At 41.1% G+C, this 25745-nt stretch overlaps 1 protein-coding gene across 2 annotated transcripts in view; it reads left to right on the forward strand.

Annotated features, from left to right (window-relative positions):
- PCSK5 (proprotein convertase subtilisin/kexin type 5) overlaps positions 1-11609 on the forward strand; it is a 445528-nt gene extending 433919 nt beyond the window's left edge. The window contains exons 36-38 of one of the 2 annotated variants that reach the window (XM_049710824.1): positions 5411-5511; positions 7120-7306; positions 11007-11609. In XM_049710824.1, the coding sequence (XP_049566781.1) occupies positions 5411-5511; positions 7120-7306; positions 11007-11464 (746 nt within the window). In that variant the 3' untranslated portion in view covers positions 11465-11609. The remainder of the gene's footprint in view (positions 1-5410; positions 5512-7119; positions 7307-11006) is intronic. The other variant, XM_033440255.2, reaches the window with a different exon arrangement.
- Positions 11610-25745: the final 14136 nt, after the last annotated feature.

The raw sequence follows: 25745 nt of genomic DNA on the forward strand, positions 1-25745 counted from the left end.
AAGTTATCTTCCCTTTGCCTCCTGTCCAATGCACAAAGGTAAACTTCAAGGTCTGTTGTTTCTCTCTTCTAAACGTTTCTCTGCTCAGATCTCTTTCTCCATTCTCACTATTCTCATTCTTCATTCTCAGCATCGCTTAGCTGACTTTCTGAAATAGCACGTCACCCCAACTCTGGTCTTGCTACCCCACTCCCAGGTCATCGTGTACAGTAATGCCATAGCAATCTTTCTAAAATTCAAATTTGCTCATTTTTCTCCATAGCTTGACATAGAATGGTAATTATGGTGAATTCCTCTCACCATTTAAGAAAGAAATACCTCCTACAATGTTTTTATTCTTAAAACTTTTTAGATTAATATTGATACCTGGTACGGTACATTCCTGTTATCCTTTTCAAAATTGTCTTGGCTATTCCTAGCTCTTTTTCCAAGTAAATTTTATTATTTTCCAAGTAAATTTTATCACATTTCATTTTAAAAAATCCCTTGGATATTAATTGACATTGCATTAAAACTCATCTTTACGATCCTGAATCACCACATTTATGAACATGGTATATCTCTCCAATCTATGCATTCATTTTTTTTCCTTGATAAACTTTCAATAAATGTTTTCTGTTTTTGAAAAGTGATTAAATTCTTTCCCTGGTCAGCTTATGGTCTCAACTCTCCTTCCATGTACTTCAGAACCTAGAACTACCCAGAACCACTCAGCAGCCACCAAACAGGTGATACTCTCTCATGCCTACATGACTATTGTCCATGCATTTCCTCTTCCTGGAGAACAACAGTCTGTTAACTCTCAACTTAAAGACCCAGTTTGAATATCATCTTCTCTGTGAAGCTTTTCTTAGTCTTCCCAGAAGTCTTCTTCCTTCTTCTTGATTCTATAATACAGTTTTATCATAGCTATTTTTATTCAATACATTACATTTTAATTAAACATCCAGCTCTCTTGCTGATGAGACCCTCAAGGCAAGAATTGGACCACATTCATTTTGTCAATAAAGACTTTAAAAAATGGTCCACACCAAAAAAATCTTAAAAAAAAATAAAAAAATAAAAATTCAGTCCACCTATTATTTTAGTTTTTTAACTTAAATGACTTATTTTTAAGATTTCTAATGGTTTGTTTTTCATATCCATCTATTTTTGTTTCATATCTTCCTGTTTGTGCTTCAGGTTTTTTTTGAGAGGATATTTTTGTCTTCATTTACTTTTTAAGCATCTTAAATATGCTAATTTTTAAATCATTTATTTATTTATTTATGGCTGTGTTGGGTCTTTGTTTGTGCATGGGCTTTCTCTAGTTGCGGCGAGCGGGGGCCACTCTTCATCACGGTGTGCGGGCCTCTCACTGTCGTGGCCTCTCTTGTTGCGGAGCACAAGCTCCAGATGCGCAGGCTCAGTAGTTGTGGCTCACGGGCCTAGTTGTTCCACGAAATATGCTAATTTTTAAGTTTGTCAAACTTTTCTATGAAATTAATATTATCTGAAGTAAGTTAATGCTTGATTGTGTTTACCTTCTCTTTTAACATTCTTTTTTCTACATGCTTTGAAATTTTGGTCTTGAGCTCATTTTGAATGGAAGACTTTGCTTTTGGTTTTCACTCCCTTTCTCTCTCCCTTCATCCTTATTCCTCACAGTCTGCTACTTTTTCAGCTCATGCTACCCCATGTCCCACCCTGAAACTCAGTATAGAAACATGATGTTCCAATATTCCTGGAGGTGATACTGATGTCACTGCAGATCTCATCAGCAATCCAGCTGGCAGCCCAGGAGAGTTCCTGGTCAAGAGGTGATGTCTATGAGGGCAGAGAGTCCCACCCTGACTCCTGTTTTAAGCTCTAAACCTGGATTTTGGTGCAGGTCTTATATGAAACACTTTTAGTTCCTATTATGGTAGAAAAGTTGAACTCACAGCCACGATTGCCTACATTTAGGCCCAGAGCCAAGCACGTGGGTGGCTTGAATCTGATTGCTATTTTGCATTTATATTCCCTTTCTGGTCCAGAGAGATTCCATCTTACTTTTGAGCCGACCTATCTCTTTTTTTGGTTCTCTCTGTTTATATTTATTCTCTCATTTCAGTGTGTTTGGAATAAAGGGGTTATGTCAGAACCTGAATTCATATGATTTTTTTATGTATACAGGAAATCTCTGTACCTCTCTCTCTCCCTCTCTCTCTCTCTGTTTTGTTGCAAACCAAAAAAAACTCCAAAAATAAATAAAGTCTTAAAAAAAAAATAAAGCTCATCAATACAGTCTCCCTGAGATTGTATTCCAGGGATGATTGGGCATATCTGGGTGAATCTTAAAGCCATTCTGAGTGTTTGTGCCTCCTCCTCCTGTATTTGACTTGAATTCCAAATATTCCTGGTTAATGATTTCTATCTTTGTTGTTCATTTCTTCTGTCATCCTTTCTTCACCTACCACACATGTCCTTTGCTGGTTAGTGAATCTTTGTGCTGCCTTCTGATTTTGCAATATATAGATTACAAAATTTGGGGACAGGTTTTCTCCTGGGTTATAAACTAGGTAAAAAAATAAAGGATGAGTTCCTTCCTTCTTAAAATATTAGCTGTCATACTAAGAAATGAGGATGCATGAAGGATACAGGGAAACTTTCCCAACCTAAATAAGTAATTTACCAACTAGATTGTATTTCCTTCACATTTGACTACCCAATAATATTAGGGTGTTAAAAAATACTTTAAAAAAATACTTAAAAGAACTAAGGGGGCTTCCCTGGTGGCGCAGTGGTTGAGAGTCCGCCTGCCGATGCAGGGGACGCAGGTTCCTGCCCCGGTCCGGGAAGATCCCACATGCCGCGGAGCGGCTGGGCCCGTGAGCCATGGCCGCTGAGCCTGCGCGTCCGGAGCCTGTGCTCCGCAACTGGAGAGGCCACAACAGTGAGAGGCCCGCGTACCGCAAAAAAAAAAAAAAAAAAAAAAGAACTAAGGGGGTTGGGGGAGGGCAGCATACTAATGACCAACATGTATCTTTTATGCAGCTGGTTCCTTCATAATTAGCTCATTCCTTGCCTTCACACATTTAACTTTTTATTTATCGTCCACACAAAATTGCTTTAAATAAAAATCCAGGCTGGTTAACCAAAGCCTCCTAACTCTCCCGAGCTGCCTCTCTCTTCCGGTGTGGAATGACACCATGGACAGACCCCAGGGGTGGCTCTGCATGGCTGAATTCATCCCGTGGGGGTCATTCTACGGGAGAGCAGACGGTGAGCTGTTCCAAATTTTATGGAAAAGCCAAAGCTGTCTTTATAGGTGCCAAGTTTCCTGCAGATCCTTGGAAGCAATGATAAATGTAAGATGTTAAACTTGAAAAAAAAAATAGAAAACATTCTGGAAATTAGCCAACTACCTTTTGCAAAAGACACAGAGTACCCTAAGTATGCAGATTTTGCAATACATCAATGTAGGCGATGTAAATGGAGTCCTGATTTGTCACCCAGAGGTGGCTTGTAGTGCCTCTGGGGATTGCCCAGGATCTAGGCCGAATTGCTGCTGGCCTTCTGGAAGATGTAACCAAACTTAAGACACAAATTTTGTGACCTAACCTTTTTACCCTTTCATTTCTCTCTTTTAATTTTTCCTACCTTTAATTTCTCTTCATAAAGAAAAAAAAATCCCACACTTCTATGTTTTAAAATCGGAGCAAGACATTTAAGCTGTATTTCAGAAAACTGCAGGGAGAAAAGGAAAGAAGTAGGGGAAGATTGATTCTTTCTTCAGAGACCAAAATTGTGTCCCAGAACATGTAGGAAATTCTGTATGAAGTTGGACGTAAGATAAAAATAGAATGGCTTTGAATTGATACCACTATAGGCAGCCCCCAATCTAAGAGGAAGTTGGGTAATAAAGGTTTATTATCTGAGCTGTTGTTCAGAACTCAGAATTCATTCTTCCACAGAAACATTATAAATGATTGAGCTCACAGATCAGACAAGAAAAGTGGATTTAAATCCAGAGTGAATGTAAGAACAGGACTCACGGTTCTAGTTCAACTTCAACTAACCACACTTTACAATATTTTTCTGATGAAAAGGCCTATATATCAAGTTCCAACTCACAATATCAGGCACATTCCATGCCCCCTCTATTTCCCTGCTCCTGCCTCTCTGTCTAATTAAATGAACTAGAGCTCAGGTCTCCTGTCCCCAGACTCTCTCCAGAAGTTTTCCCTTGATATCTGCATAGAAAGAAATACTTGGGTCAGTCATTCTTGGGGTCTCTGAATTAGGAGAGAAGGATATTACCTCCACAGGAAACTGTCTGTCTGTTCACACCTCCTCTACTTGGTTCACGTATGAAGGCAGATAGTATGATCAAAGAGCACTGCACTGTCAGTCAACAAACCTGAATTTGACTCTTGAGTCAACCATTCCCTATGAAACCTTGAATGAGTGACTTCACATGTCTGGGCATTTGTTTACATTTATTTAAAAATTAAATAAATAGGATGTCAAATTTCTGAGAAGAGAGTTTACAGCTTTCAAGAGAATTTCAAAGAAATCTATCATGACAATCCCCAAAATTAAGAACTACTGGACAGGGTTTCCCTGGTGGCACAGTGGTTAAGAATCCGCCTGCCAATGCAGGGGACACGGGTTCGAGCCCTGCTCCAGGAAGATCCTACATGCCACGGAGCAACTAAGCCCGTGTACCACAACTACTGAGCTTGCACTCTATAGCCCGCAAGCCACAACTACTGAACCCGTGTGCCACAACTACTGAAGCCCGTGCACCTAGAGCCCATGCTCTGCAACAAGAGAAGCCACCGCAATGAGGAGCCCGCGCACCACAACAAAGAGTAGCCCCCGCTCGCCGCAACTAGAAAAAGCCTGCACGCAGCAGCAAAGACCCAATGCAGCCAATAAATAAATAAATAAATAAATAAATAATAACTACTGGACAAAATGATCTGGTAAATTCTTTTAGCCCTAGCATTTTAAATTCCAAGTCTGGTGTTGTTTCTCAACTAGTTAACTGCCCATTCATGATTTACTCATCGAGTTTTGGGACCCTCCAAATCATCCTCATCCTCTCTACTAGTTAAACAATAAGCAGAGTGATAAATAAAGCTTTTACAAACTTTCTACATGATTTCTCATTCTCTGAAAATCTTTCCTTTTGCTGTAATAAAAGATCTGTCATCTCCAAACCCTTATTTCCAAATTGAGAGTTTACATTGATTAGACTAATTGGATAATTTCTAGATCTTTACTTGGTATCTCATAGACTTTTTTTTTTTTCCATTTCCTCAATCAATTCACTCTTCTCCTTCAATTTACTTGACATGTTTCTTGCTCCTAAGTGTTTTGGATCCAAGACAGAGATTGAAATGTAAGGTCAGTTTCATAACTTAGAATCATTTTTTCCTTTCAGGAAAAGGAGCATTGACTTGCTTATCCTGTGTGTGGAGTTACCACCTGGTGGGAGGAATCTGCGCCTCTGACTGTCTCGTGGGAGAGTACAGAGTGGGAGAGGTACAGAGCTGGGCGTGGGGTGTCTTCCACCATTTCTACAGAGGGACATGAGCTAGTTTCTGCATGTCATTTTGGGCAAAGTCAAAAAAGTCATAAAATCCCTACACTCACTATAGTTCAGGTTTAATATTTTAAAATCTACCATTGCACTGTGGAATAATGGTGCTACCCACCTGTAGCCTTAATGTCAATCAAAAGAACTGAGAAGAACTGAGATAAATAATGGGGAAGTTATTTAATGAGGACTGCAATATATTGCTCATGACCTTAGAAGTTTCAGGTCTACATAGGAATATTTTGTCAGAAATAAGATATATCTTCTCTCCTCCCCCTCTGCTGGCTAACCTGAAATGTCTGAATAATGTCAGAACTACATAACCAATGTTGGTCTTTCATCTCCTCCACCCCTTCGAATATATTGAGAGAGGTATATTTTGTTTCCTGGCCTAGAAACCATGGATTTTCTGAGTCCACTAACTTCTTGATTGTGTTTCCAAACTTTAGAAATTAAGTAAATCTCTCCATGGTAAAACTCACAAGTCCCAGCATATTCACATATGCTATTCTCTTTAAATTCTGACAAGAGCCCTCATTACACTTTGGAGAAACTGAGAATCCAAGAGGTTAAATACGGTAATTTGATAAAGATCATGCGAATAGTAAGGAACAAAGTTGGGGTTAAACACAGGGGTTCTGACTCCTAACCCAGGATTTGATGAGATCTCAGCTGAGAAAGCACCTTATCAGCACCTGAAACTTGCCAAGGTGCTCAACAACGGCAATTTCCATTCCTTCTTTTTCTATTGTACCAGCCTTCCAAAGTGCAGAAGTGAAATAGGAAGGTATCTTCCCTCATCTACGTTTTCAGCACCAGTGAAATGGAGCAACTTGTTGGGAGGGAAGCCACTTTCTCACCTTCAACAATCTTCCCACTGAGATTTCACTGCTTTAGCTAACAGTCACAATTTATATTATTCTGGGGCAGAGACACGAGAACCTAATAATCACAGAGGCAGAGCAGGTCATGTAAATGAGTGAAGAGTGTTGGGTCAAAGAAAACCCCAGTGCAAACTTGACCATAGGTGGCAAGGGCTGGGTATTGTATCAAATAGGAGAGCACACAAAGGGGGCCACCGCCACTCAGCTCTGTCTGTGATGTGGGAGTGGTGAATTCAATGTTGATAAATCTTCCAGTTTTTAAAGAGATACTCAGCACTGATTTACATGTGAAATATCCCAATTTTGAAATGCAGGCAATGAATTCAATTTTTTTTAACTGAGAAGGCCAGCTGAGTACGGACCAGACAAAACTCGTCCTTGACCAGGTACAGCACATGGCTGTCAGTGTGTAACCTGAGCTATTCTAGAAGCTTGTTCTCTCACTATGATTACCAGCAGATCTCAGAGGAAAGGCTCAGCAATGGTTCCATCCAAGTGCAAACAGCTGGTTCTGTCTTTCACCCAGAACAGTAAAAATGGACCCAGAACAAATCACCTTTCTGCTATCCCCAACCTGCCTCCTTCCCTTATCCATTGGAGAGGGATTTGGGAACTCCGGTGCCTTGTTAATTTCTCCACACTCCAAAGGAATCTGATTGTTCTTAACAGGGGGAGAAATTTAACTGTGAAAAATGCCATGAGAGCTGCATAGAATGCAAAGGACCTGGCACCAGGAACTGCACTGTGTGTCCTGCCAACCTGCTGCTGCACATGGATGACAGCCGCTGCCTGCGCTGCTGCAACACCTCCGATCCCACGGACACCCAGGAGTGCTGTGACTGCCATGACACCACAGGTGAGGGGAGAGGGAGAGCAGCCTGCGGAGCCAGAGGAAGCGCATGTCCTCAGGATGCTGATGGAAACATGGGGGAGAGAGGGATGGGAAGTTTCAGAGGATCAATAGAGCAACCTTTATTTAATGATTCTTTTTTTAATTTATTTTTTTAATGGAAGTATAGTTGATTTACAATGTTGTGTTAGTTTCTGGTGTACAGCAAAGTGATTCAGTTATGCATATATATACATATTCTTTTCCATTATGGTTTATTACAGGATACAGCAACCTTTTATTGAGTGCCTGCTATGTGCCCACTGTACCTGAAACGTTCTGTCCATCATCTCATATAAGTTGATATTATTAATCCCATTTTACAGATGAGGAGACTCTGGCTCAAAGGTTTGATTAGCATGCCCAAGTCCATACCAATGTTAACAGACTCATCTGGAATCAGAATATGGGTCATTTGGACTCAAAGCCAGCATTCTCTCCACTGCTGTCCTGCCTCCCAGATTCAAGCTCAAGCAGGTCTAGAGTTTCATCTTTATAAATTTACTTTATGGGCTTCCCTGGTGGCGCAGTGGTTGAGAGTCCACCTGCCGATGCAGGGGACACGGGTTCGTGCCCCAGTCCGGGAAGATCCCACATGCCGCGGAGCGGCTGGGCCCGTGAGCCATGGCCGCTGAGCCTGCACGTCCGGAGCCTGTGCTCCACAACGGGAGAGGCCGCAACAGTGAAGAGGCCCGAGTACCGCAAAAAATAAATAAATAAAGGAAAAGAGTTGCCTATCAAGGAAGCTGACGCCAATATTATCTTGATTCTATCGAAAAATCATCCTGTGGAAGGCAGCCCAAATCCAGGGCTCCCATTAGAGACTTAAGGCATTTTAGAAAGGAACTTTCATTGAAGGCTAAGAGGAAACAAAACCCCTTTTACCAATTCCGAGTCCCCGAACTGTCTCCCACCCCCAATCCATTCATACGGGTACTTGGTTCTCATTGGCCACAAGCTTAGAAAGATCCCAAATGGAGTGATTTCTTCTAAAAAGAAAAAGATAAATTCTTAAAACCTATTCTCTAGTGTAAAAGCAGGTCATTTCCTTGGAGTTCAGCTACATCATGGCCTGACAAAAAGAGACATTATATTTATGGGAGCCTGTCCATTTTTAAGAAAAGTATATCCCAGACCCATAACTGCTACTAGTCTTTTCTGTTTTATTTTTGATCAGCCTTTTCAACTAACTTTTAAATACCATCTTTCCAAAAACTAATTGTTTCCTTCTTTCAGCTTTCCCACCCCCATGAGCAGCTGGTTTCCCCAGCTCTTCATACACATCCACCTTCAGGGTCTGATTGCCTAATATCCATGCTGTGTCAGCTAAGAATAACAACCTTCATTACATTGATGGCTTTAAATGAAACCAGAAGTGTGTACATGTTGGGTGCAGAGTTTCTGCAAGCCTTTTCCAACTAAGAACTATTTAGTCAGCTCTCCTGGGCTTTCTCTGGCTCTTGAAGATCTACCTGGGGCAACTCTACTGAAGACCAAATACTCTTATTACCTGCTCATTCATTACTAAGACACTCTGATCCTTCAGAGAACCCATATCACAGAGGCTGACTCTGACTCTGCGGACCTAAGACTGGAGAGCAGTAAGACATGATTGCATATGGTACCCTGGTAATTGAAACAACCTCGAAAAGTCTTTTATTGATTCTCCTGCCTCAGGCAGTATTTATCGCAAAGTACCACACACGGGTTGCTTATCCTTCCCTCTGGTGCTTTCATATTTCCTCCAGGGAAAAATTCTGTGCTGATATGTTAATGACAAAAGTAGTAATGATGGTGCTGTTACTTTAGGAGATGAAATTCTTCTTGATGGGCAAAATCCCAAGAGGATGAAAGTTAGGATAAAATAGAAAACTTGTTTATCACTAGCAAAAAGAGAAAGAAAACACACAGTGGTGATGAATCAGACCTAATTGGCCAATATATTATAAAAGAAAATAATTAACCCTAAAATAATTGGCAACAGTATTATATCCATTAAGCTAGTGTATATCATGCAGCTAGAATCTCATAAAACATCCTGGGAGCAGACCTAGGTGGTTCAAAAACGTTTATGGAGGGCTTCCCTGGTGGCGCAGTGGTTGGGAGTCCGCCTGCCGATGCAGGGGACACGGGTTTGTGCCCCGGTTCGGGAGGATCTCACATGCCATGGAGCGGCTGGGCCCGTGAGCCATGGCCGCTGGGCCTGCGCGTCCGGAGCCTGTGCTCCGCAACGGGAGAGGCCACAACAGTGAGAGGCCCGCGTACCACAAAAAAATAAATAAATAAAAATAAAAAGGATGTTCTCTTCTGGGAACAGAACATCCTTATAAAAAAAAAAAAATGTTTATGGAAAACATACTGTGTATTTCAACTTGTACATCCAACAAGACCTGCTAGTTTTCTCTCTGGTTCTTTCATACTCTCTTTCACACTCCCATTTGGTGGGTTAAAGAACAGGAAAAAAAAAAATTAGGTAACTTACCCAAATTATACCACCTGAATAAATGAGTAAAAAGTACAAAAAATGGGGGCTTCCCTGGTGGCACAGTGGTTGAGAGTCCGCCTGCCGATGCAGGGGACACGGGTTCGTGCCCCGGTCCGGGAAGATCCCACATGCTGCGGAGCGGCTGGGCCTGTGAGCCATGGCCGCTAAGCCTGCGCGTCCGGAGCCTGTGCTCCGCAACGGGAGAGGCCACAACAGTGAAAGGCCCGCATACCGCCAAAAAAAAAAAGTACAAAAAATGAGCTCATCACTGAATTATGACACTTTTGGTTACTCCATATTTTCAATGAAGGCATCAAAACAAATGTTGGTGGATGACGGGGGCAGAGCTCTCAACTTCAGAAATCTTAGTTATGATAGAAGAAATCCCCTATCACTCAATTTGGTAGTCAGAATTTAAAGATGGTACTTTTCATGCTACCAAATTAGGTCCACAGAATGCCAAGAAGTCAAAAAACCTTTGTCAGTGTTTTGCCCCTAATGTCTCCAGATTGTAGCATGAAGCAAGGATTCCTGGGTTAGAGTTCTGATTGCTCCATAAACAAGTTCTTACCTGTGACAGTGTGACAATTCACTTCCTCGCTGTGGGTCTCAGTTTCCTCAACTATCAAACTACAGATTGACCTGTGATTTCTATGACCCCACGCGGCGATGAATCAATGGCTTTATAAATAATCTGTTCCTATCTTTGAATTGTGGGATAATCCTGTTGAATCAGGTTTAAAGGTAGCTGGGGAAAAGACTCAGTCTTAGAAAAAGTCAGAGTTGAAACAGAAATAGAGCATTCAGCAATAACTGAAGCCTGGCCCAAGATGGAACATTTTTCTCAGGAAGGAAGTAGAAGAATCGATTTGGTAAGGTTGGACACTTGGTGACTCACCCATGACGTATGGGTATGAGGGGGCTCCCTTTGGATCTCAAACTGACTTTCTCCCTAGAAGAGTTTGTTGGTATCATCTGGGATAGACTGAAACTCTCATGGGAGTAGACACGGAGCAATTCTGTAGAGGGGTGTGCTAAGAAAATCGAAGACAGTGGTTCTACCATTTTAGATTCAAAAGATAAAGGTGAACCTCTTTACCTCAGAAACTAATTTTCTCCATTCCATTTCTTCTCTGCCACCCTTCCCCTCTGCCCTCTTCCTTTGGGGTCATCTTCCAACAGATGAGTGTATCCTTCGAGCAAGTGAGGTTGAGCCTGCAGGTGAGCGTTCCAGGACAGCCCTGCTCATCACCTCCTCCGTTATGCTGGCGCTTCTGCTCGGGGCAGCTGTGATCGTCTGGAAGAAATCTCGGGGCAGAGTCAGGCCCACAGAAAAGGCCGGCTATGCAAAGCTGGCTGACCCTAGCAAGTCTTACTCCTCCTACAAGAGCAGTCATCGCGAGAGCACCAGCTTTGAAGAGGATCAGGTGATTGAGTACAGGGACCGGGAGTATGATGAGGACGATGAGGATGACATTGTCTACATGGGCCAAGATGGCACTGTCTACCGGAAATTTAAGTACGGGCTGCTGGATGACGATGATGAAGATGAACTGGAATACGATGATGAGAGCTACTCCTACCAGCAAACAGAGATCACCTCCTCCCCCAGCCCATTCTACTCACCGGCAAGCGTGTGAGCATTACAGTGTTGGATTTTATCCCGACACACCAGGGTGACATGAGGGTGTTTGTGTTTGTCTTCTTAACCGCGAGTCCAACTAGAGTATGTAAGAATGCTGAAATATTTTGTTCTTCTTTTGGATGGCTAAACTCAATTAACCATGATAGTTCAACCATAATTGAGAAACAAGGATAAAATACAGAATGATTTTCCTCAAAACAATATGTCAAGACACAAAACACAGGAGGTAAAAAAAGTGAGATCTGTGCAAACTGTTTTATGTGATTTAAAAAAAAAATGGAAATGAACCTATAGAAATTCTGTTTCTCAGCTGGATTGTGGAGATATCTGCTGCCTTCTTGATTTCTGATATTTCTGTAAATGATTTTGGGGGATGGGGAGACAAAGGAATTGTTTGTCTTAGGGGATTTTTCTCCCCTTTTAGTTCTCTTTGGGTGGAGATTTGTTCTATAAGGGGCAACTAAGGAAGGTTCTCCTCCTCATGTCATTTATACCAATTATTCCAGATCACCCCTAAGCAGAAGAGGCCACTTCTCTTGAGGCTGGTCATGACCTATTTATAGACATGAGGAAAGACACGGGAAGTAGCATCATAGGCAAGGAATCAGGCCTTTGCAGTCACCCATAGTCATGATGAGTCTAGAGCAAGCTCAGCCAGGAGATAGGCAGGAGCATCCCAGGAGGAAAGAAATCACTAAGTTTCCAAGAATGTCAGCCTTACACCCTCATGATTTTTCTAAGAGCACTTCTGGTTGGAAACATCAGCTAAAACATCAAGTAATAAAAGAAAAATGTCAATGTTAACCTAACGTAAAAAGAGAAAAAATGACAAAAACTTCAGACACTCTTAAAAAAAGACTTTAGCTACTAAATTAAAGAGCTTTTATCAACAGCCCATCACAGAACTGTGGACTCTCCCTAGAAAAAGTTAGGATGAAATTCCCAACATCCTGCTCACCAGCTTAATCCGGCCGCTGACCAGCCTTCCAACACAATGTCTGTGATCTTTGTTTCTAGACATCCTAGGCATCCCCTTTCCCACCCTCCTGTCAAGTACACTCTTGGATTGGTGCACCCTGGACAGTTTTTCTGCAGGCAATACAAAGAAGGGCTCTTGCTAAGGGAAATTATATAAGCAGGGTTTTGTGGATTTCCTTGTAAAAACAGAAGTGATAGGCAGTTCTGGGAGTGGACCACCAGAAAGTGACATTTTCAGATAATGATGATAATCACACACACATACACACACAAATGTATTGCACACTATGTACCAGGTACCGAGCTAAATAATTCCTTTAAAAAACTCACCCCACTTCATACCACTGTAACTTCATGAGGATGGTACCATTATTACTCTTTTTTATTTTTTTATAGGAAACCCAAGGCTTACAGAATGTTAAATAACTAGCCCAAGTTCACAGAAAGCTAATCAGGATTCAAGAAAAAAGGATGACTCTAGAGTGTGTGTTCCTAATAACTCTTCTCCACTGACACAAAGTGCAAAGAGAAGCATCCTAAATCTAATAAAGACATGTCTATTATTTTATGATATGGCAACTCTATTATCTTTCCTGAATGTGTGCATTTTCTTTTCTTTTTTTAAAAAACATATCACTAAAAAAAAAAAAAAAGCACATATCACTGACACAGGAAATCTTTGTAAAGCAGTCTTCAGTTTACTGAAGTCCTTAGTGTTTCTTTAGGGGAAAGCTCTTAAAACAAAGTTGGCGAATTTTCTCTCGAAAGAGCCAGATAGTAAATACTTTTAGGCTTTGCACAACTATCAACTCTGCCATTGTGGCCTGAATGCAGCCAATCCACAACAAATGGGTGGGCTGTGCTCCAAGAAAACTTTATTTATGGACACTGACATTTGGATTTAAGATAATTTTCACATATCATAAAATATTATTCTTCTTTTGATTTTTTTCCTTCAATCACTTAAAAATGTAAAAACCATTCTTGGCTCAAGGCAGTACAGAAACAGGTGATGGGTCAGATTTGGCCAAGAGACTGTAATTTGCTGACCTTGTCTTAAAAGAAATTCTTAAGAGACCATGTGTATCACACATACATATGATATGCTTCCAAAAATTCTGATCATTTAAAATCACCTCTTCAAAATCTATTTGAAGCCTTTATGGTTCCATTTTCAATTCTTAGAAACAAATAAAAATACATGTAAGATACCCATCTTATCAATGGAAGAATTCCTCATCTTTTGTTGTGTAATTGGAGTGTAGCCTATGGAAATAAGTAATTTTGTTTATACTGTGTTGTTCATCTTCCCTGATAATTCTAAAGCTCTGATAGACTGAGTTTGACATTTCTTTGTGTAGCCTGGAAATCGTTTTCCAAGAAAAATCTGTGTTTATGATACACAGTTAAAGATTAAATGAGGTCAAGATGACCTTGAATACTAAGAAAAATTGTGTTGTTACTCTATGTAATCCTGAAAAGAAGGTTCATGCTGTATGTGGGTAGTTTGACATCTTTCCTTCTTTGTTCTTAGTTAGGCCACTTTATTCGCAGACTTCTGAATATTCTGCTAACAACTGCCTAAATAGATAAATATGTGGTTGGAAAACAAAGTCAGTTTTTGGTTTTCTGTTTGTGAACAACTTGGAAATATTGAGAATCCTTGCAGACTGGAAATATACCAAGAGGCTGGGCAGGAGCTTGGAAGGCTCTAGTTCATAGAAAGTAATTTTAAAATTGAGAACTGGGACTTCCCTGGCGGTCCAGTGGTTAAGACTTCGCCTTCCAATGTAGGGGGTGCAGGTTCAATCCCTGGTCGGGGAACTAAGATCCCATATGCCTCGGGGCCAAAAAACCAAAACATAAAGCAGAAGCAATATTGTAACAAATTCAATAAAGACTTTAAAAATAGTCCACATCAAAAAAAAAAATTGAAAATAAAATTAAATCAAGACCAGATAATGCCATAGGGACTTGCTTATTGATGAACTACTTCTGAGCACTTTTTATGTGATTAGTATTATGCTTTATCAAGAATACAAAGCAATAAAAGAATGCTTTCTTTCCCCTCCTTTTTATCTTTCTACCTCCAATGACTAAGCTAGTCATATCAATTACAAACTTTCTTCTTAAAAATCAATCCAATCGTTTATCAGCCCCATCATCACTGGCTCAACGGGGCTATTAGTCTCTCTCATCTGGACCTTTACTACTTCCTCCTGACTCATTGCTAAGCTTCCGTCTCTTTCTCCCAATTTATCTACCCTGCTATCATAGGTCATTTCTAAGGTCTATCGGATCATCACATTCAGGGCTCCCCATCACCTACATTGATTACAACATTCAAAATTTTGCAAGATATGGCCACTGCCTTTGTCTCCAATCTTACTATGCACCAATTCCTGACCCCTCCTCATTTCCCAGCTTCTCTACTTATACTCAACAGTACTGAATTGCTTCTAAGTTCTCCAGGATAATACCTTGTTATCTCATGTCCTTTGGCACACATTGTTCACTCGCCTTGGAATATTTTCCCCTACCCCCAACTTAACCTGGAAAATTGCTTACCATTCTTTAAAATCATGTTCCCTCATAACCTCTCCTGGGAGGTCTTCCCTGACCTTGAAGAAGGTTAATCACTTTCTCACCTCTCTGCTACCTAGATACTATGCGTGTATAGCTTTTCACATCACACTGTTGTCACTGTTTGATTATACATCTATTTCCACTAAGAGACTGGGTACTTCTTGAGGCAGCTACCATTTCCTTTCCAGAACCTACCACAGTGCCCAGCACTAGGTAAATAATCAAGAAATATTGATGGAATTGAATGTTAAGAAGACAAGATTCACCAATATGAAGTAATTAGACAATGATACAGACCATACGTTGTATTATGCAGTCCATTCCTATTTGGTCTTGAATATAAATGATAAGGGGGTGGGGTGCAGGTGATGGTGTCAGTTAAATATGAGAAGTATGAGATAACCACAAATTAGAGCATGTTAGGGGTGGCTTCATGGGAAAAGGACTCATGCTTGGACTTGATTTTAAAAAGAAAAGAGGATGTAGAAGGTATCCCTCAAGGAAGCTGCTGGAGTTAACAAGTTGTTAACTTGATAATTGTAATAATATTAACTCACTAAGTGTGTATTAAGAATTTTCCACATTCCAGGCACTGTTTTGGAAACAACAGTGAGTGGAATCAATCAGATCTTGGGCCTTAAGGAACTTGCAGTCTAGTTGGGGAGAAAAAAAATAATGACAACACAACTACCATTTTTGATGCCTTCTACTTGCCAGCCACAGTCTTAGGCCCTTTTCTCATATGACGTCATTTAATCCTTACTACACAAATGCAGTAGAATAGGACTGTCATCCCTCTTTACAAATGAGGAAACGGAGGCTCGGGAGGACACTCAAAGTGCCATCAGTCAGGGTGTGAGTGGTCCAACTGGGATGTGAATCTAGGACTTCAGTCCATCTTCCTTCTGCTCTACCACCCTGCTTCTAAGCTATAAAAAAGAACCTGGTCTTTGTCAGTAATCCCTGGATCTCATTTGAGGATTCGTTTTAGCGGTATGGAATTTGCTATAATGAATCAACAGAAGGTGATGCCACGGAAGCACCTATGGGATCCTGCAGTTCGGGTGCATAATCTCACCTAGAGGCACAGTGTTGAGGGGCAATGAGGAAAGAAAGAATTTTAGGTAACTGTGCACATTAACTGTAGATAAGCCAACCTATTAAAAAGTATTCATGAGAAAGTAAAGTTTAAAAAGATAAAAAGTATGCATGAGATTCTACCATATAAAAGAAAAAAATTTTAAGAAGTTAAGAATTTCCAAATGTGGAATCAGAAGTAGCATCAAGATGGGATAGAAGACTGCTGTTTAGAAAAACTGAAGACACAGACTTTAGGTGCTTCATACATACATTTAACATTGGAATAGAGCTTTCAAGATCTGTTCAGAGTTCAGGAGGCCTACTTCAGAGCTCATGAAAAAAGAAACTGCTCAGTGTACTACCCAACTGAAGAATTAAGTTCAGATGCCCTCAGAGTAGCCTGCATTTTACACTGAAATGTAAGAACTGTAAATAGATTGTGTTTCAAAAAGAAATATATGAATTCTATCAGTGCATGCTTGGCACAGACTTTAGATGTAACTGATCACCACACATCAACAATATCTGATAATGAATAAATGAGATCAGAATTTGAAGATGTCTTTAGGGTTTCACTTTTAAAACCACCTATGTCTACCTTGCACTGCTCTCAAACATAGGCAAAAAAAAAAAAAGTCATAAAGTGAAAAAAGATATGAGGAATGAAGTCTGTTTATTCACTTCTGTGGCCCTAGTGATCAACACACTACATGGTACAAAGGCCATTCATTTATTTACAGGAACGAAAATCATTGCATGTGGGTGTCTTCTGAGCTAAGAGTAGAAGTCAGAACTAGGTCCCGTGGTCACATTTAGCTGTAAGGCAGGCTTGAAAACAAGTATTTGGTAAAAGGATATGAGATTATCATGAAGGGTTTCGCACAATCATGACTAATCTTCTGGGGCTTTGCCACCCAGAATAAAAGGTTTCCCTCATCCAGAAAGAGGAGGGTAGGACAGGATAGCTGTTAGATAGCCTGACGGAAAGGCCTCTCACTCTAAGAAAGTGTTCATTGATAAGAACTGATCCTAGGCTTCAAGGGAAGTGATATAAGCCTTATTAAACTATTAAATGAAAAAAATATGTTTGTAAAACAGAGAATTATAACTAATACAACAGCAGAGCCAGACTGAGGTCAGGAGGATTACCGTCCCTCTAAGTTATTGTTTTCAGTGAAGGCACTTTGGTGGCTACGAGTGTGATTCTGGACCTGATAAGCTGACCCTTGAACAATATGCATTTGAATTGCACAGGTCCACTTACAAACAGGTATTTTTCAATAGTAAATACTACACTACTACCTGATTGGTTGAACCCCCGGATGCGGAGGAACCACAGATCCGGAGGGCCAACTATAAACTGTATCCAGATTAACCCTCAGTGTTATTTAGGGGTCAACTATCAATTCTGCTGTATCCTTTAGGCTGCTTTTAGTTATAAATGATAGAAAAGTCAACCCAAACTGGCTTAAATACAAAAGGAATTTATCAGCTCACCTAATCAAAAAGTCTAGGGCTAGGGGATGAAATCAGGTATTGCTGGAAATGGGGCTCAAACCATGGCATCACGTATGGGTTTCTCTCCATCTCTTGCCTGTCTTTTGCTATAATGGCTCCATCCTCCCTGGAGATCTCCCTCACACTGACAGGATGATGGCATGCGGTGCCAGACTTAGAATTCTCATGGGTCCACACCCAGTAGGAAAAAGGCCCTACCTCTGACCCACATCTCAGAAAACACTTACGTGGTATCTCATTGGCTCAGAAAAGACATTTGCCAGTTTCCAGGTGTAAATGCTCCCACTGTGGCCAATTTCAAGCTTCAAATGTGATGTCAATTAACGTGCAGTTGGAAGAAATGTAAAGGGAACCATTACCTAGTATTTCTATCACACAGATACATTAGACATCAATAACCTCAAGAACACAGCTAATATTAAAATGTAAAACGCAAAATCAGTTTTGCTTGTTACCTGTGTTTTTAATATAACTTCTTTAGTAGAAAGTCTTATAACCTAATTTTTAAATAACAGCTGTGTCTAACAACTGCTTCACAAGATTCCTGACAAATTAACAGCTGGGTTTCATAAGCTGGGACAAGCCAACTTCAACATACCACCCTTCCACTCTTTTTTAGGTAGAAGCTTTTCCTCTGTGATTGTTTTCTTTCTCTCAATAACAAATATACAGAATTTCCTGTCTTTTATTTTCCACAAGTTCCCCCACTCCAATGCTCTCAGAAGACAACGAAATAATAATAATAATAATAAAACTATTGTTATTATGCTCATTTCCACCAGCAATCAAAGAAAAACAAATTTAATCAATAATGTCTTAGCGGGTTTCCCTGGTGGCACAGTGGTTAAAATCCACCTGCCAATGCAGGGGACACAGGTTCGAGCCCTGGTCCGGGAAGATCCCACATGCCGTGGAGCAACTAAGCCCACGCGCCACAACTACTGAGCCTGCACTCTAGAGCCCGCGAACCCCAACTACTGAAGCCCGCGTGCCTGGAGCCCGTGCTCCGCAACAAGAGAAGCCACCGCAATGAGAAGCCCGCGCACCGCAATGAAGAGTAGCCCCCACTCGCCACAACTAGAGAAAGCCCGGACGCAACAACAAAGTCCCAGTGCAGCCAAAAATAAATAAATTAAATAATAGTAATAATGTCTTAGCACACTAAGACATTAAAAACACTAAGACTCTTTTAATTATAGCACACAATTCTGGAGTTGTATCTACTGACATCTGTAGTGACATGGACAATTTCATGTATTACTTGGTATAGGGTAAGCGAACGTAATCATTTTTTATTACTGCGTAACAAACTGCTACCAATTTAGCATCTTAAATAGCATCCATTTATTACCTCATAATTTTATAAGTCAGAGGTCCAGGTAGGCTTGACTGGGTTCTCTGCTTAGGGTCTAACACGGTCAAAATCAAGGTGTCAACCAGGCTGGCTCTTACCTGGAGGTTCTGGAAAAGAATCGTTTTCCCAGGTATTCAGGTTGCTGACAGAATCCAGTTTCGCGTGGCTGTAGCACTGAGGTTCCCGCTTTCTTTTCTGGGTGTTAAGTCTGGGGCCGCTCAGCTCCTAGAGGCCACTCTCTGGTAGTGTGCATGCCCTCCCCCAGCGCCCTCCTTCAAAGTCAACATCCGTGCATTGAATCCTTCTCACGCTCTGAATCTTTCTGATGGTCCCTGCTGCTACCAGCTGGAGAAAACTTTGCATATAAAAGGCTCCTGTGATTGGTGTGATTCCATTAGGCCCACCTGGAGAATCTCCCTTTGGCTATAGTGTAACAATCACAGGCGTGATATCTCATCCTATTCAAGGTCCTGGGGATTAGAGTGAGAAATCTTGAGGGGTTATTTTAGGATACTATAACCAATAAAACTCTTTTGGAAATCAGTTTAGCAAAATAGGTCGAGTTGTTTCAATGTGTGTTCTAGCTGAATTCACCAGTTCCTTGCTAGGAAATCTTATAAACAGAACCAAAGCATTAAAAAAAAATCATTGCTGTTTATAATTTAAAACTACAACACTCTAAAAGTAAGTTTACAAAGACTGTACAAAATACGCTACAATAGTTACGTATAATAAGATATAAAAGTTTTTGTATACTACCATTTCACGTGTACTTCTGAAATTAAAAATCTATGTGGATTATGCAAGCCGAACTGTAAAAAGAAAAGATAAACAACATTATCTGCCCCCGAAGAGCTTAATACCGAGGTGGAAAAACAAATATGTGTACAAATAACTACAAAATGAGGGAGAATGCAAGCAGTGCAATAATTTGGGAGGAAAAAAAACCAATAAAACCATTGGAACACAGAGACCGTTAGACAAAACAAATCGATGCATCCACATACCTTTTGGGGGAGAAATGTTGCGGGAGATATTTAGGAGAATAAAAGGATCTGCAGAGCTCAGTAACAGTGGACAGTAAGTATCTCGACTTTCCTATGGCCTGTAAAACGACAAGCACTTTTCACATAAACTTGAAATCACAGGTCAATTTCAGCTGTAAGTAATAAAGAATATTAGTCCTCCAGCCAACCTGGGCCCCCTGAAGTTAGTAGAGGGAAAGAAAACGTATAGCAAGCAGCCGATGTCTTGGGTGGACCCTACCTTCTCTCCCTGCATCGTTTCCCCCTTCCTGTGTTCTTGTTTCTCAAGTCACCAATGAACCTAAGAAATGGGAAAGCTCCACAAACGTCAAAAGACATTGGCTCAAGTGCCAGGTTGACAAACTATGGCCTCACTTCAGTTTCAATAGTTACATCTCATTCTGTCCATTCACAAACTATCCCTAAGTATAAAGCTCTTTTAAAAAAAAAATCTTGCTGGGTGATGCCCTGATTAGATTCACCATTCCTGTATTCAGTTTTATAAAGATGGTTTGGCATGACAGAAATATCATGAATTTAAGGGTTAAAGATTCCTGAGATGAAATTTCAGTCCTGACCCTTTCTTGTGTGGAATCTTCGGCAAGTTTACTAAACTTCTCTGATTCTCTACAGTGTGTAGGAAACTTGAACTCCAGACCTCCCAAGGTTGCTATGAGAACAAAAGAGGTCACTTACGCAATGCGCTGGGTATAAAGAAGGGGCTCTAAAGGCGGTAACTACCCATACCCCCAACCCCTCCCACCACTTCCTCCCATATTGTTTCAGCAGCAGGGAAAGCTTCTTAATAGTCTTCCCGCCCATGAACCTGCATCTTGAAAGGATCTGTGAAGTAAGACTGTGATGGAGAGAAAAGTAGACTTCTCACCCTTTACACTTAATCTGGAAGCAAAGACACACCCACTCAGCACTTGTTAACAAGGCTTCTTCTCATCAAAGCAAATACGTTTGAACGAGTAGCTTTAAGTAACTAGATCATTAAACTGGCTTTTCTTACTTGATTTCTCAACAGATAGAGAAAAACAGAAGATTGTTTTTTCAGAAACCTGAACAGTGATTTCCTCCAAAACCAGGAGAAAATAAAACTCATTCTTCACTGAAGTGATATGTTTTGGTTAAAGGGCTATATATTCCATAACTGACCAAGTGCTTGACCTCTAAGGAAAACTGTTTCTCTCCCAACAGCTTTCCACTCTCTAAAAAGCAACTACAGTCCCCCCCGCAAGCAGAAGTTTCTTAATAGAAATCCTATTTATACCTTGACTGTCCAAAAGAATCTGTGCTTCTAAAATAAAGCCCCCCTCTCTTCCCAAGTCTTGAAAAACTCAAATGTTAAGGCTTTGGCTCCGAAGCTACGGGGGATCTTAGCAGTGTGATGAGAACATCGGAAAAGGAAGGATGACAGCAACCCAGTCCTTCTCTAGGTCCTTTCACTTTGAAGCCATATACAAAAACCCTTAGGATACAGGATTGGAACATGGCCTGAGAAGAGAGTCAGGAAAGCGGGCCCATCTGAACTGTCGATGTGAAAACTCAGGGAGGCCCCCTTTGCCTCCTTTGGCCTTAAATGGCTGAGCTGAGGACTATGATGTAGGTGTCGTGCTTCTGCACGCATCCAACCAGCAGCAGCCTGGATTTCAGACGTCAGATTGGAAAGTGAGCTGTGAAACAGGACAGGCAGAGGCAGGAAATCAGCAAGTCAGACAACTAGGTGGAAGCAAGTAAAAACCACAGTCTGGGTGCTGCAAGACTGCCAAAAGATGGTACTTGGTCTGGGTTCCAGACAGTCTCAGGCCGGCAGCCTTATAAAGGTGGCTTGAGCAGTATTTTCAGTATTGATCTGTTCCTGGAACAAAGGAACACAGAAACCTAATCAAATTGCTAATCAAGAAGTGACTGGGCAAAGATAGAATCCTCGACAAAGGAGTTTTGAGCCGGACTTTGTGATACGTATCCCTGGGCTATAAAGGGATCGTGAGGGATCTTCGTGACTCTTGCTCCAGGATTACCCAAGAACAATGTCTCTTCTCTCTCCCTCTCTCTTGGCCTGGGATTGGAATTTTTATTCCCCATGATCCCTTTGGCCAAACTCCATGCTGAGTCCTTTACTGCCTTTGTAACTTCCTTTGCAGCACAGCTGTATAACATCTGGATAATTTCTCTGTCCTGTTTTTCTGTTGATTTTCACTTTTAAGGAGCTGTTTGCTGTTTGCCTGTCAAATCAATTTCATCCCTTGTAGGTGGATTCCTGTTGGCCTTAAATAGACTTGCCTCCTAACAGTTGCTTGTGAAGATTAAAGGAGATAATGCATGTGAAAAGTCTGTGGTAAACCTAAGGTGTTACACCAATGTTATTTCCCCATTCACCTGTAGTCCGTCCTAAGAAGGCATGCCACTTATACTGTGGAAACTGGGAGAAAGCAAACAACATTCTCAGGCCAACCATCTGGGTGTGGTTTCTCAGAAAACGAATTGGGTCAGTCAGAGGCAGCTACATAATTTGTAGAGTCCAGCATAAAAATTACAAAAGAATTTCAAGATGGTGGCAGCAGAGCATTGAAACTTAGCCTGGGGCCCTTCTAAGAATCAGGTCCTGTGCGACTGCCCAGAGAGCACAGCCATGAAGCTAAACATGACTTCAGTATATTCAGAACAACGTGAGGCTTGCAAAATGCATCCACGACTGCATCTACCTCCACCCGCAAATGAGTCAAAGAATTTAGATACAAAAGGTGGTAGGTAGCTTTGGGGAAAAGGGATAAGAAGCTCTTTAAGATCTACAAAATATGTGGATATAAGGAAAACACTGAAGAAGATGTCAAGATATGGAAGAGGAAGAATTTCTTTTCAGAATAAAAAGCTTAGGTACTTCCCTGGTAGTCCAGTGGTTAAGACTCCAGGCTTCTAATGCAGGGGGTGCGACTTTGATCCCTGGTCGGGGAATTAAGATCCCACAAGCCACGGGTGGCATAACCAAAAAAAAAAAAAAAAAAAAAAGGAAGAAAAGAAAAGAATAAAAAGATTAACTGAAAGACAACTGGTCTTCAAGTCAGGATATCTTCGTTTCCATCTAAGCTCTCTGAGACACTGGCCAAGTCACTGGAGATGATGTCAGGGGCTGTGCTTTGTATGTTGTAAACTTGTAAATTGCACAACAATTAAAGCATAAACTTTACTGTTGCCATTTTTAAGGGTAGTTCTTAACCTTTTTAGAAAAGACACACACACATTCTGATTGGGTCCCCATCCTATGTGCAGCTGTATACGCCCTCCAAGGCAACAGGTGGGGAGGGCTTTATGTTCTCCCAAATCAGCCTCTCTTTTTTTCCCTTCTCTAGTTTCCACCGCCTCTGGGCTAGAAAGGAAAACAAACCACCCTGTCAATTTGTTAATTTTATGTGTAACCTGCACGGCTGCCTTTGCCCTGCTCTAAAGGGCAAAAGGGGCGGGAGGAAGGGCTGGACATATTCACCCAGCCTGACCTTCCTTGGGTTGTGACATCAGAGCTCTGTTTACATGGCTGAAGGACTGGGAGTTTTGGAATGGAGGGAGGGGACCACATGGATGATTCAGGAGGCTACACCACCTCCCTGCTCTTATTTTCCTGCTGGCTTGTCAGCTGCTCTGAGCAGCAAAAGAGAGATGAAATCTGCAAAGTTCTTCTCTGTCATTTGGCGCCATCTGTTTCCTTTCTTATTCCTTTCCTGAAAACTTGTTTCCAACAAACACAATAAAACAGACAAGAGGATATCTACAAGAACAAATTCATCTTTCCTCAAGTGTAGATTTGCGGCATCTGCAGAAAGGTCTCCTGTGCTGCTGTTCTCTCCTCCACATCTTGAAGGTACTGGAAAAAAATGAAGGGACGTGATGCTCTCTTATTTACTGCATCTGGGTGAGGTAGACAGTTCATGATTCCTGACATAGAAATGTGTTCAACACATATTTACTATGGACAGAAAATATACCAGGTACCTCATGGGGCTGATGGAGGTCAAGTCAAATAAATTGGAAGTTCTTTGGGAGACTGTTTGTTCCTCAAATGTTATCTTATTCTACTTTGTATCCTTAACGCACTACAGAGGGCTAAAACACAGTAATTGCTCCATAAATATCTGTGGAACGCCTCTTTGCCTATAGAAACGGTTGTCTTCAGCTGAACAACACTAGACTCTCTGCATCTGGGAAAGTTTGCTGTGTCCTTACAGTTACAATGTTATCTTTGGCCAGGGCATGAAATAACCACTTTACAGCAATAATTAGCATTTATCAAGTATCAATACATACAGTTTCTCAAATACTATGAGAACCACTTCGCATGGATCAACTTATTTAATCCTTTTAACGACCCGATAACTATTATGATCCTTGTTTTACGGGTAAGACTCTAAGCCACAGAAAAGTATAAAATAACTTGCCCAAATCTGCATAGAAACTGACTCCACAGACCTTGTTTCTAATCTCCCAGACTACAGCTGCCTAATCCTTCCAGAACCAAGCAGAAGAAGAGCAAATTAAAACAGGGGCTTTCGAACTTGTTTTGACTGTGATCCACAATTAAAATTAAAAAGTTTATACCAACACCTCTATAAAACTAAAGGAAAAGTTTCATTACATTTTTTCCATCATATTCTAATTTAGTTTTTTTTTTTGAAGCTTACTATCATCCATTAATTTGATTTCATAATGCATAGCTTAAAAAACTCTGGGTTAGGGCTTCCCTGGTGGCGCAGTGGTTGAGAGTCCACCTGCCGATGCAGGGGACACGGGTTCGTGCCCCAGTCTGGGAAAATCTACATGCCGCGGAGCCGCTGGGCCCGTGAGCCATGGCCGCTGAGCCTGCACGTCCGGAGCCTGTGCTCTGTGGCGGGAGAGGCCACAACAGTGAGAGGCCCGCGTACCGCAAAAAAAACAAAAAAAACCACTCCAGCTAGTAGAGGCAAGAGTCAAGCAAAGGGTAAACTGCCATGTCCTGCAAAAGCTGCTAATTGGTGGCCCTGGGGATTGTCCTCACTCACTACGCCACCATCCATAGCTCCCAGGGTCCCATATACACAACTCCTCCAGGGCTAGGAGGCTAAGCCTGAGTCTACTAAGATTGCTTCCCTCCTGTAATGGGTGAAGACCTGGATTCCACACTCAGCTCTGAAATTTTCTGCCAACACAGTTCAAGTCAGCTGAGTTTACCTTTGACTTTCGGTTTCTTCATCTGAAGTGTAGTTACAATAACATCTAGCAGGCTGTCTCAGACTTCTTGTGAGGAGCAATGAAGTGATGTGAATAAAGGCAAATTGAATCTCCTACTGGTACGACCACTAAAATTTACCACTGGGAAGTATTCAATAGATGAAATGGAGAGAACGTCATCACTCCCATCTTGAATCTCTATAGTGAAACATGGGGACATACTCTTCTTTTGAATGTGTTCAATGTGTACCTAGTTATCTGTACTTGACTTTTAATACTGTATTCTTACAAAGAACATGATCTCCTTCGTGTAGTTAAGCTGTTTTGGTGATATTTCATATTAGCTATTCCTTTGCAAGACTGTCTAAAAAGGAATGAAGAAAATAAACTTTCAAAAGGGGCAGAGAATCCAAGATAACACTTCCTTCCGTCCTCTAAATCTTCAGAAAAGTACCCAAACTAAATCAGTAGGAAACAGCAGAGAACAGGTCTAGCTGGTCAGGCGAAGAGCCAGGGAAAATCCTGCTTTT

Source organism: Orcinus orca, chromosome 6, assembly GCF_937001465.1.
Source record: "Orcinus orca chromosome 6, mOrcOrc1.1, whole genome shotgun sequence".
Taxonomy (NCBI): Eukaryota; Metazoa; Chordata; class Mammalia; order Artiodactyla; family Delphinidae; genus Orcinus; species Orcinus orca.